General features: G+C 40.8%; 1 protein-coding gene and 1 long non-coding RNA gene across 5 annotated transcripts in view; one reads left to right on the forward strand and one right to left on the reverse strand.

Annotated features, from left to right (window-relative positions):
* LOC308594059 overlaps positions 1-13622 on the reverse strand; it is a 227903-nt gene that overhangs the window by 131702 nt on the left and 82579 nt on the right. The window lies entirely within an intron of this gene.
* Positions 1-13622, forward strand: part of VWA8 (von Willebrand factor A domain containing 8) — an 89108-nt gene that overhangs the window by 12224 nt on the left and 63262 nt on the right. For all 4 annotated transcript variants that reach the window (XM_081206143.1, XM_081206142.1, XM_081206141.1 and 1 more), the window contains exons 8-14: positions 3227-3335; positions 4989-5093; positions 7079-7210; positions 8371-8505; positions 9081-9158; positions 10202-10362; positions 13044-13157. In XM_081206143.1, coding sequence (XP_081062269.1) covers positions 3227-3335; positions 4989-5093; positions 7079-7210; positions 8371-8505; positions 9081-9158; positions 10202-10362; positions 13044-13157 — 834 coding nt within the window. The remainder of the gene's footprint in view (positions 1-3226; positions 3336-4988; positions 5094-7078; positions 7211-8370; positions 8506-9080; positions 9159-10201; positions 10363-13043; positions 13158-13622) is intronic.

Consider the following 13622-nt stretch of genomic DNA (forward strand, 5'->3'; position numbering starts at 1 on the left):
TGTAGTTTGTTTAAACTATAGTTAATGAGGAAAAAGTCGGAAACAACTGAGCAACTGTGATTTCAGATCTGCCTGAAACCATAGTTTAAACCACAGTTCCCCAAGTTCAGAAATTATTGTGGAAATGTTCAGGGAGGCAGGAGAGGATATATTGTTCATTAATATCCTTCCTAACCTGCGCTAGGAAGTTCTATAACTTAGCAAAGTTTTACATTCCCATTTTAAACATACAGCAGATAGCTGGTTGAAGGCTTGTTTAAGCCTCTCAATATTAGATTCCCTTGCATCCCTCTTAAAAGAATAAACACGCCACAATCTTGTGTAAAGTATATAAAAGTTTACTCACATCATCAGTTCACAGTTGGATCCCTGAAGGCAGACTTAGTTACAAAGTATAAACATGTGGATCTATCCCATATGGAGATAGTCCCTGTGTTCTCTGTTGGCTGAGAGCCAACATATTATTATTATTATTATTATTATTATTATTATTATTATTATTATTATTATTTATACCCCGCCCTCCCCAGCCAAGGCCAGGCTAACAAGCAATAATAAAAACAAGTTGAATGAATACAACTAGAACAATTCTAGCTAAAAGCTGCTGCTCCAACAACGGAGGAAGTCAAAAAAGAGTGTGGCAGCAATCCTTGTCCTTTTGTTACCTGGACAAGTAAGGTCACACCCACCTCTAGTCACATGCAAAGGAAGGATGTTCCAGCCAGGAGGAAACAGGAAGCTTTCAAATGGCTGGACCAAACATTCCCTCGGAATGCTTCTCTAGGAAAACAAGAAATGTTGTGTTTGACTGCTCTCAGTGGATTATATCCCACAATTATGGGGAATTGCACTCAGTTTAAAATTGGAAGCAGGGGCTTCTGATCTCTTCCTTAGTGTGCAAAACAGGAGATACTGGGCATGCACAAGATGGAGACCTGCAGCTTGTTCATGTAAGTGGTCCTGTGAAGTCTGAATGGGGCCAATGTGAGATTAATAATAATAATAATAATAATAATAATAATTTTTTATTTATACCCCGCCCTCCCCAGCCAAGGTCGGGCTCAGAGCGGCTTACAAGCAATAATAAAAACAAGATGAGTGATTACAACTTAAAAACAAAAATAAAATACAACATTAAAATAATGGAACATTAAACTTGTTATTGAGGGGATTAAAGACACTTGTACCTTTTTTGTTTTGATTGCTTGTTTCCTTTTTAGAATTTGTGGATAAATAAGCTGAATGGGCCAGGGATGGGAAATAGAACATCTTAAATTTCAGCAATGATCTCTTGCTCTGTTAGAAATGTGCCTTAAAAACAACAACTGTGGCTTTCAGGATCAAACACTCTGTGCTGGGTCCCATGTTGTGTGTGAACATGCCATGTACACAGGATGGATATATGCCTTCCTGTTTACACTCCTGATATTATGGTTGTAGCAACTGTTAGCCTTACTTTAGTTAGCATTTTGAATTTAAGATTAAAATTTACCTAGATGGGTTTCCGTCAGTATATTCTAAAACTTTAGGGTTGCCATATTTTGAAGAGCAAAAAAGAAGATCCATTTGCCGTCTTCTACTTTTAACTATGGATCACTATGATGACACTCATTTTACATACCCATGAAAAAGAGGACATGTCCTGGAAAAAGAAGACGTATGGCAACCGTATGAAAGAAGCTAGTACTCTAATTAAAGCGGAACTAAAGAAAGTGGCCTCTATTGCAATATCATATAGAAGATTGCTCTATTTAACAATGATTTTAAGATGTTATCCATATTGGCGGCTAGATTAAGCAAATTTATTGCTAAATAATTTGATGCAGATTAAACTGGATTTATCCTGAATTTCAACTTGAGAGTATATTAAAAGGTTCATAAATAGTATTAATGCTATCTATATTCTGAAACAAGGGTCTAGCTTTTTTTTAGATCCCAAAAAGGCATTTGATAGGCTTGAGTGACCTTATCTAGCACAGCCTTTACAAACATTTGGAAGTGGATATGTTTCTTTAATATGAATTAAAGCTTCCTGGATGAGCATGATAGCATCAGTTAAAATGACGATTTTACCGTTTTTAATTCTTTTTGTTTCAAACCCTGCCTAAGGACCTAAGGAAATGGCAAAAAATGATTGTAAGCGTTACTCATCAGGGCAAGAGACCTAGACTACGATTAACTGTATTGTCCTAACCTTCCCAGAGAGGAGCTATTGGTTTAACATATCTGCAAAGATATCATGATGCGGTCCATATACAAAATGCCATTACAAGCGGCGGCCACTATAGGCACATCCGATATGTGTGAACCATGCACATGTGCCTTGTGCCGAACCCAGAAGTGACCCGAAAGCATCACAAAAATGTCACCAAAAGTGGTGGAACAGGGTGTTTACAGGCTTTTTCAATGGTGTTTCAAACCCCCACATAAATTGGGAGTTGCCTATAGTATGATCAACAATGTGAAAAGGGAATATTTGGATACAATCAGAGTTTGATAAATTTGAGCACAGAATACCAGGTAACCCATTTTTTATTCATAACATAAACTGTCCAAGAAATTATAACAAACCCATTTTGCAAAAGCAGAATTAAAGATGGGCGATCCTGGATCTCAAAACGAGCACCTCCGGTATCACAGCTGACTCCCTTCGTATTGCAGCCCTCCTTCCACACATCTGATTGGAAGCTGTTGGATATCAACTGGAAAGAAAGAGGCTTTTATAGATTGATTCACTTTTAAGAAAGCGATATTTCTCTCACAGCAGGGCAAATCATGGAAAGAATGGAAGGGTGTAATATGAATTGGCTATTGATCTTTCAGGTAAAACACTTCATCTCAAACTCAACAGTTAAATCTTAGGCAATGAGACCATTACCACCATTTGAAAAATCTGATTTTGAATTCCCCCCCCCCCCAATTATCAATTTTAAGGTGAATTAAGGCTATGTATAGTGCCCATATAACCAAGCTAGTCAATGATGGAGCTATTTCAGAGCCGTTCTTATTAAACTGGGACACAAGGCACAGGCACTCTTTGTCATCACTGCTGTTTGGATATTGAACCATTTGCTATTGCAATTAGATTTAGTGAAGGAACCAATGGGGTGAAGTTGGTAAAAAAATATATGAATCTTTTACGAAAAATATTATTTTTCTTTTAAAAAGTGTTTTATTTAGAAGTATTGTTTGTCTAACATTTTTTGCCTTTGGGTTTTCTTTCTAGAATTTCTAAACTTTTGTCATTTGCAACTACTTTTTGCACCCAAGAATCCTCCGCCCTGGGTCTCCCTGATTTTCCTCTGGACACGTTAGCATCTGCTGTGCAGATTCTGGTAGGTCCTTGCAAATAAATAATGGATAACGAGATGGAGATTCCTTATCTGGAGTTTAGGGGAAGCATTCCGGTATTAAGGATAAAGAAACTACTTTTACAGTGTAGCTGGGGGGGGGGGGAGAGAGAGAAAATAACAAATTCCTGCAGTGAAAGCTTATTTTCTTTTCTAACATAGTTGTCATCTGCAACTGAAATCAGTTTTGTATTGTTGAATAGTTTGTTTAAATGTTAGGGTTCATTATTGTTTCACAGGATGGTGTACCACTTTAAAAGCCAGGGTGCATATCCTGACCTAGTTTTTACAGCTGTGTAGCAGTTTAGCAGGCGCTGATAAGTCACTGTAATTAGCTGTGTCAGCAGTTGTGAATGGTATATACTGCTGTATGTACCTTACTCTGTCTCCTTGTGGATGGATAGGTGATGATTATAGACACTATGTAAGGTGTATGTTAGAGGAGTTTTGTTATTAAATCTTGCAAAGATCTCTTTACGTCTCTTCAGTGATTCCGTCTCTGTGGTCTGCACGCACTCTGCGGCATGTTTCAAATGCCCAATAGCACCATGTCAAATCTTGGCCAATGAACTAATGCTTTTTGGATCCCCCAGTCAAGGCTCAAATTTGCACAGCAGCAATCCTGCAGAACAGACTAAAGCTCAACCAGTAAAGCCACAGATTCAAGACTGTAGCTGAAAGGAATCACTTGGGTTATTATTGAACAAAACTGCACGAAACTTTGAGAGATTATGGAATTTATAGGAAATAAAACCTCTTTAAGCTCCCTCTTGTATTAGGTTAATCAAATTCATAGTTACTAATCCAAGGCAGAAGGCTAGCCCTTGTGGTCTTCACTTGCGCAAGGCTTGCAAATGACAAGTCTTGGCTGAAGCAGAGCCAGTTTGGCTTTGCTGTCTTGTCTCACAAATATTTTAAAATTCTTTGAGAAGTTGAACTAGAATATTGATAGAGCTGATCCGGTTAACAGAGTGGACTTGGGCTTCCAAAAAGCTTTTGACAAGGTACTTCACTGTAGACTCCTGAGATCACTTCCCAGGCGTGGACCCAGAGGAGAGTTCCTCCTGTGGATCTAGAGTTGGCTACGTAGCAGGAAGCAGAGAGTAGCAATAATTCAGAGGCAACCTTTGTCCTTTTGCTTCAGACAGTCAACCATCTTCAGCTGGCCCTGCCTGTGGCCTTGAGGAAATCCTGCTTTTTTGCTTGGGTTTCTCTAATTTCAGAGCTATCTTTTGGAGTCTAGTAGAACCTAGGAACCTCAGAAAATTGAGCTTGCCAAATAACTCTTGAAATACTGATGAATGGTTTCCAAGGGGTAGGATTTGCTGAAACAAATTTGGGAATTGGGATGCAGAAAGGGGAGGTATGGGGAAGTCGGTGAAGTAAGGTTTAAGAAAAAAAGATTTGAAATTATACATGTTTGTTTATGTGTTTGTTTGTTTTGTATTGTGTAATGTTTGTGTCTATAAAAACTGTGAAAAACCAATAAAAAAATTTATAAAAAAAATATGAAATACTGATGAATGGCACTCACTTGCCTGTTTCCCACAAAATGTTGGCACCAATGTTTCTTTCAGGTTTAGCACAATAGTGATTCTATGTTCACTTTTTCTGTTCTCTCTCTCTCCCCCCTCCCAGAACTGCTTCCCTGTGATGTCAATCCAGCATATAATCATGTGGCTTTATCCATATAATGTTCTTTTGGGGAGGGAAGGCAAGACAGCCGTAGAAGATGCCTTAAAGGTAAGCGTTCACTCTTTCCCTACAAATTATTCTGGCATAGGTAGCAGCCACACTTTACAGTTCTCTGGAATAAAATAATAGTAATAATAATGGCTAAATTATTGGTTTCAAAGCTAGAGAAAGCCCTATAGTCTCAAGAACTTCCTCTTCTGCTGCTGTTTTATGTGTCTCCAAAAGCGTCTTCTAGTTATTATGGCTTTCTGTATTTATTTTGTGTCATTTTGGGTGAGGACAGAGAGGACTGATGAAAACTGTAAGTGAAGGCCTTCCATGAGATGTGGTTCTTTTTTAAAATACATATTTTTATTAAAAATTTCTTAATTTACAAAAATGCATGCATTGTCTCTTTTCTCAAGTTGTGCTTTCTACAGATAAGTGTCATTTGTTGTGAGACGTTAGTGTTGCATACAGTGTTAGGTTAGGAAGAAAAGGGGGGAAAGGGGGAGAGGGGAATGGTGAGTGGGGTCGGGTGGCAGTGCTTCTATTCTTCTACTCAGTGTATGTGTGGGGTTTTGTGCCAGTGTCACTTGCGTGGGTTCTCTTACTATTCGCTTGTTGTATTTCCTTGGTGGTGAGAGAGGTTGGGGGTGGCTTAGAGTGTGGTTGGTTGTCTTTGGTCGGCTGTAGTGAGATTTGCTTTTGTTTGTGAGTGGGGTGTGTTTTCGGATCAGGTTAGCCAGATTGATTCTTATGCTGTCGGTGGATTCTTCTTGTTATCTTGTTGGGCTGTGTATGTTTCGTGATTCTTTTTGACATGTTGAAGTCTAATGATGATTGAATAGTAAGGATGTCTTGAGGGACGTAGTCTTCCATGTTCATGGTGCCCTGTAGGCTTATTAAATATAAGTTAATTGAGTGAAACACAGAAGATCTGCATTGACAGTGCTCTTGCTTAAGGGGACATATGCAACCCAAACCTGTTCATACTTCTTGAAAGTAATTCCCAGTGTGTTTAATAGGGCTTGCTCCTAAGTAAACGTACATAGGATTGTAGCCTTACTTTTTTAAGACCAGTTTTCAAGAAGCTTGCCATGTTTGCTATACTCCCTTCAAACTGATGACATTTGATTAATTAACATTTGATTATGACAATTAATTAAACTAGATCTGAAATATTGAAAAATTAATCATACATTTTGGGATCATTTTACAGTGGTGCCTCGCAAGACGAAAAGAATCCGTTCTGTGATTCTCTTCGTCTAGCGGTTTTTTCGTCTTGCGAAGCAAGCCCATTAGCGGATTAGCGCTATTAGCGGCTTTTAGCGGCTTACCGGATCAGCTGATAAGCGGCTTAGCACCTTAGAAAAAGGGGGGAGGGGGAAAAACCCGCAGGAACTCGCAAGACATTTTCGTCTTGCGAAGCAAGCCCATAGGAGATTCGTTTTGCGAAGCACCTCCAAAATCGAAAACTCTTTCGTCTTGCGAGTTTTCCGTCTTGCGAGGCATTCGTCTTGCAGGGCACCACTGTACTTTTCCCAGTTATGAGACTTCATTTTGCTATTAGATCTGTTCTTTAACAGAAAGCAAATACTATCTCCACCTGGGTCTCTTTTTGGGGGGGGGGAGGGTTAAAGGAGCAGACAACATACAGCTAGCCATTATGGAAGCTGTCTGATGTAATCCTCACCCTTTATGTGACTGCAGCCAGTGTTGTGATCTGTCCCAAGAGGCCATCCCAGGTTTCTCATGTCCCTTCATTATGCCCCATGAACACTGTCACTGGGCAGGGGCAACTTCTAGACGCTGGGTCTCTCTATTTGGCTGTAAGTCCCTCGTGAGTTGCCCTGGGCTAGAGAAAGTGACTAACAAATTTAATAAATAATTACAATATTTGCCCATGGCTCTTGGTGATCCTGTAACATTGGTGCAAGTTCAGCATGGTGGCCAAGCCCAGACTAAGGACCAAACAAGGTGGAGGAGTTTGGGGCTGAAAATACTTTCACAAATAGAATAATCTAGACCTTCTATTCCTTCCTCTTTCTTAGCGATTTGAGCTGCAGGATTCAGAAAGACCTGTTGTACCTACAAGAGTTTTAAATGTGAACAAGAGGGAGGATGGCAAGATTTTGCAGGCTGACGTGACAATTCAAATAGCCGGGGAAGCTGTGACATTTCAGGTAACTATTTAATTGTTTAACAAGTGGGAGGATAAGCTTTATTGCACATGTATTGCTATGTTGCTGCCTTCCTTTCATTTCTGACTTTCCCAGAATTTGACATAAAAATCAACAATATGTTGCATTCCTGTAAACTGGGATGCTGACAGACTTGCTTGGGTGTCATGACAAGCTATGGTTATTCTGAAGCAGGAATGAAAACTTCTAAAACCATAATTGTGGCAATTCCAGGTGCTTATGTGTGCGTGCACAAGCAGGAAACTTGTTGTGGAGCACCCTTGTAGTGCTAAACCATAGTTTATTGTTCGATGATACAGCAGTCAGTAAGGAAGACTTAAGCTGAGCTATGGATGGAGACGTACATATGGTTTGTTCATTGTTCAGGAAACAAGTTACATTCATATTATTTGACAGGCAAATGTCAGAATTTGTTTTCTGGAGTGAATGTTTGAGCTAAGAGAGCTATGTGTTGTTAGCATATTACAGATATTAATATTGCACAGTTTGAAGCAAAGGGATGCATGGAAACAGAGTGCTTTTGGAATGAAGCATGGTCCAGACCCATGAATATTATTCAAAATTTTACTTGCAGAATGTTCTTTAAAATATAACACACAAAAAGTAAATGATACATCAAAACAGTTTCATATCTTGTGCATATCCAGCAGAGGCTCAGCATCTTCTTAGAAATAAAATAAGCTTATAATGTGAGCTGACAAATGTAGTGCGCTCTCTCTCTCACACAGACACACACACACACACACACACACACACACACACAGAGGGGGACAGAGAGGCATTGCCTACATTCCACCCTCCATTTTCCCTGGAGCTGTTTTCTCTCCCTTCAGAAGAGTCTTTTACACAGCTTTACTCCATAGAGTCTGAAAGAACAAAAGATTCCAGCCACCACCCTCCAAAGATGGCGAATTTGCAGCTCAGTACCTTAATCACCTGATCTAAGGTTACTCACTCACATGTTAGCTACTAGAGAACTACAGTTAATTATCAATTCACCTAGAGCTCAGAGACCCTTTCTTGGCTTTAATATAGCCCCATGGAAAACCCCCATGTTAAACCTTTTCACCAATACACAGGTATTCACCATTTCTGTGTCAATTAAACCAATTATACTTAACATAGTGCTATCTGTCTCTTAGGTTCCTGCTGGGACTAGGCCACTAAACCTGCATTCTGCGACAGACAGTTTCATTAAGACTCCCAGCCATGAACAGCAATTGGCAGAAATGATATTGTCCCACATGGTTAAAGATATCTGTTTGATTGGAGAAAAAGTAAGTGCCATAATGTAACTGTAAAGGTAAAGGGACCCCTGACCGTTAGGTCCAGTCATGGACGACTCTGGGGTTGTGGGGCTCAACTCACTTTACTGGCCAAGGGAGCTGGCGTACAGCTTCCGGGTCATGTGGCCAGCATGACTAAGCCGCTTCTGGCGAACCAGAGCAGTGCACGGAAACGCCGTTTACCTTCCCGCCGGAGTGGTACCTATTTATCTACTTGCATTTTGACGTGCTTTCGAACTGCTAGGTTGGCAGGAGCAGGGACCGAGCAACGGGAGCTCACCCCGTCACTGGGATTCGAACCGCCAACCTTCTGATCAGCAAGCCTTAGGCTCAGTGGTTTAGACCACAGCACCACCCGCATCCCAAATGTAACTGTACATAGAGTTAAATTTAATGCAGCATTGTGATAGACACAAACTTATACCAGTTGGTGAGGGTGGGGGAACTGCCCATACTAATTTATCACAGACTGATTCCTATTTTGCGCCTCACCTGGAAGTAATTGTTACTTGCTCAGGTTGAACATACAGCTGCTTCAATCAGCTTGTTCTCCTTTTTCCCTCCAGGGTTGTGGCAAAACAGTTCTTGCTAAGGAATTTGCAGCTATATTAGGGTATAACATAGAACCCGTCATGCTATATCAGGTAAGTTTATTGATGCCCCAACCCTTGGCCTCCTAGGCTTGTCACACACTGACCAGAGGGTTGCATTTGGATTGTCACTCGTCTCTTATGGTGTTACCCTATTCCTTACTAAGGGGGTTGGACCAGGCTATGCCATTTCAGATGCCATGCAGTTGAAGTCCCTTCAAAAGTCCCTGCCCTGAGAATTGTAGTCTATTCTCTATGGTTCCTGTGCTGCAGGGATGTTAATTTTTATATAGAAGAATAATGTGAGATCCCACCTACAATCTGAGGTGGTATAGCCCAGGCACTGCAGTGAAAAGTAGGCCATTGATTCTGCGATCTGTTGGCAACTGGAGCTGATTTCATTTTCAAAATAAATCTGCATGTTAATAGTTTAGGTTGCTTTTATGTTTACTTTAAAACAACAAAGTTGGGTTTGTGTTAAGGTGGTCTGGTGCAGCCTACATGTCTTGGCACCATTTTATCACCAGAACCATTTAATATCTATATGAAGAGTTTGGGAACCAAGTTTCATCAGTGTTCTGATAGCACTCAGCTCTAATTTTTGGATGGCGTCTGAATCAGGAGAGGCTGTGGGAGCCCTGGACCTGGATAAGGGAAAATAAGATGACGTAGTAACACTATCGTACATTGAAGTTGCTTAGAAACCAGTTTTTCTTTTCTACTGCTCTGTTCTTGGTATTGCCCATTAAAGACATGGGTTGATGCCTAGGTAGCAGTGGCAACTAAGTAAGGACAACAGATTACAGAAAAGAGAGGTCAATACTTAAACTGCACCAGGACTAAAACAGTATTTTGCATTAACTGGCAACATCCTTTCATTTGAGGCAATGCTTGTTGCCTGTTCTGGAGACAAAGCTGTAGCATGCTTATATGTTTATTGCACATTTTATGTGTGCATAAATCCACGGCTAAAACAATCACGATTCCCTTTTTGATGTGTCGACTAAAGCAAAATATTACAGTGCCAGCAAAATAAATGCTTTGTATTACTGAGACTCACACTAATAGGAGTTTGCTGTTGCTGTTGTTATTCATAGGATATGACAGCCCGAGATCTACTGCAGCAGAGGTACACTCTCCCTAATGGGGACACTTCCTGGAGACCATCTGCACTTATAACAGCTGCCCTGGAGGGGAAGCTTGTAATTCTGGATGGGATTCACCGTGTCAACCCAGGGACCCTCGCTGTTCTGCAAAGGTCAGTGTGACAGTCCTAGAGGAATAGATCTGTGGGGTATTAATGAAGGACGCGGTGACCAAGGCTTTAAGAAGTACAGGTCTGCAGGAGTTTTTCTGGAAGATTCTGACAGTGCTTGTGAAGAGTCAACAATTTGGTGAACCAGCCACGAATTATGGAGTCTGGGCGATATTTTTTCAAGCCAATGGAGCTGTGCAGCCTCGGATACCAGCCCCACAGAGAGCCCCCAGTTCAGGGAAATGTTGTTTCTGCATGAGCACAGCCTGCTTGCAGTCCCACGTGCTTCCAAGTCACGAGAGGAGCTGCCAGCAAGCGCGAGTTGGCCATAAAAAGGCAGTTCACTTAAAATACTATAAATAAATAGGTTGGCAAAAAAGGACCGAGGAGCACAACAGATGTCATGTCTGCCACATAGGTGTAACATAGGTTACACGGCTGATTTGAAAAGCAGAATTGCCAGTTCTGAAGAAGGGTGATCTCGATGCAGAATGTGGAGGGAGGGGGCTTTAACTGTTTAACTGTTGCCCTGCCATAGCCCTTTTAAATGGCACTACAGGTGGGGCATAGGATTTAAGCACCTCCCTCCACACAAATGTCTTTCCTGTGTATATGCTACATGCCCGCATGAGGAATATGAAAACACAGGAAGATTGTGCTTCAGAATTACGGGCGCTTTAAGTTAAATTAACTGAAAACAGCTTAGGATTTTATTTAAGTTAAGTGATGAATTAATATGTTTAATTTCACAATGTGAAGATCTAAGGATGTTAATGTTTAAGTTATTTTTTTTTAAGAACTGTGATTTGGAAAACCGTTAAAAGGACATGCAATGAAATTCAACCAAGGGGAAGCGAGGAAGTCACTTAACAATGATAATAAGTGTATTTTTTAATAAGGCTATGATTTATGTTTGTTTGTTCGTTTATAATGTTGTGAAAACCAATAAAAAAAATTGGGGGGAAAAATTGGGGGCGCAGGTGGCGCTGTGGTCTAAACCACTGAGCCTTTTGGGCTCGCCGATTAGAAGGTCGGCGGTTCAAATCCTTGCAACGGGGTGAGCTCCTGTTGCTCGGTCCCAGCTCCTGCCAACCTAGCAGTTCAAAAGCATGTCCAAGTGCAAGTAGATAAATAGGTACCACTCCGGAGGGAAGGTAAACGCGTTTCCGTGCGCTGCTCTGGTTTCGCCAGAAGCGGCTTAGTCATGCTGGCCACATGACCTGGAAAAACTGTCTGTGTACAAACGCCGGCTCCCTTGGCCAGTAAAACAAGATGAGCACCACAATCCCAGAGTCGTTCATGACTGGGCTTAACTGTCAGGGGTCCTTTACCTTTACCTTCACACAATGGACCTAATCTAGCTCTACTAATCCTACCATGACTGATTTTGTTTTTTGTTTTTTTAAACTGCCACACAAGGCCAAACCGCGTGACAGATGCCACATACATTTTGGTCCTGAGTTATCCTTAGGTTGCTTAAGTTGTTAAACATGATGGAAAGTGTATGCCTAGGTTTTGCATCTGATGCTCACATTGAATGGAAATATATGAATTACACGTAGGAATATTCCACACTGTAACATTTAATTAAGATAAAGGCTGAATCTAGAAACCAGACTGAGCACATACAAAGCGAATCCCATCAGTTGTGGCAGTTATCCTGAAGCACAATCTTCCTGTGTTTTCATATTCCTCACGTGGGCATGTAGCATATACACAGGAAAGAATTATTCCATGTAAAGTCTAAAGTGGCCCCAGGCCATAGCATTAACTCTTTCAGTATGAAATGGTTGTTTCATAACTGGAGCTGCAGTCTTCTGAATTTGCTGTTGGTTTCTTACTGCCCCTCTAGACGTCATCATTCTAAATTGTTTCATTAGGGATTGAAATGAGATTTATCTGTGATGGTGATAATAAAGTGTGAAAATGTTTGGTGTGCACATTTCTGGTTTAGTTAACACCACTGATTCTGTGAATTTGCCTTCAGTTATATGTTAATATTGCTATGCTTTCCTTTAAATCACATTTTGGAATTTGTACTGGTTATGTTGTTGTTAACACCTTGGAATTTGGGGGGGAACAGGAAGCTGTGTTGTGGGTAGGATATTTTTAGCCCTTATTTTCCCCTAGAGTGCTTGCTCCAGATTTTCAAAGTACTTTTCCTGTATGGAAGCTTTAAAGAGCAATTTGAAGTTGTCTTTTGAAAGAGAAACCCTTGGGCAATGGATGCATGTGCAGACTGGATGCCTGAACATGTCCTAGCCCATATATTTAATTTTGTTCATTTAAAACGTATTGTTATACTGTTCAATACTACATTCTTTCAAAAGATAGGAGAGCAAAATTATTAGTGACATTATACTTCATGCATAATTTAAAAAGCAAGTGTTAATTCCTTGTCCTAGTTGGATGTTGTCGATCAGAGCTTTAACTCTGATTCTGAACTTTTGCTGTAAATTGCATCCTTCAGAAAATGTGTGCAGATTGGAAGACGGCCCTCGACTCATTCATTCTTGCCTGTAGGTTTGTTTTATGTGTGGATATTTCAACACATGAAGGAATTGCTATGATGGTCAGTGGCAGGAAGGGCAAACATGAAGTGTTTCTCTAATTAACATGTGCTGATTATTAGAACAGAACCTCTAACTTGCTTATTGCCCCCTTTTTTGTAAAATCCTGTGCAGGTTGATTCATGACAGAGACATTACTCTGTATGATGGCACTAGATTGCTCAGGAATGAGAGATATCAGAAGTTGAAAGAAGATCTACAACTCTCCGATGAGGAACTACAACAAAGGTAGCCTGCTAGGTGGTGGTGGTGGTGGTGATGATGATGATGAAGATTAATGTTTGTTTGCCACCCATCTGACTGTGTTGTCCCAACCACTCTGGTTGGCTTCCAACAAATTAAAACATCAGACACAGTAAAACATCAAACATTATCAAACTTCCCTATATGGGGCTGCCTTCAGGTGTCCTCTAAAAGTCAGGTAGTTGTTTATTTCCTTGACATCTGATGGGAGGGTGTTCCGCAGGGCAGACACCCCTGCCAAGAAGGCCCTCTGTCTGGTTCCCTGTAACTTCATTTCTCGCAGGGAGGAGACTGCCAGAAGACCCTCGGAGCTGGACCTCAGTGTCTGGGCTGAGCAATGGGAGTGGAGACGCTCCTTCAGGTATTCAGGGCTGAAGCCATTTAGGGCTTTAAAGGTGAGCGCCAACACTTTGAATTGTGCTTGGAAACGTACTGGGAGCCAATGTAAGG

This window comes from Podarcis bocagei, assembly GCF_964188305.1.
Source record: "Podarcis bocagei genome assembly, chromosome: 8".
Lineage (NCBI taxonomy): Eukaryota > Metazoa > Chordata > Lepidosauria > Squamata > Lacertidae > Podarcis > Podarcis bocagei.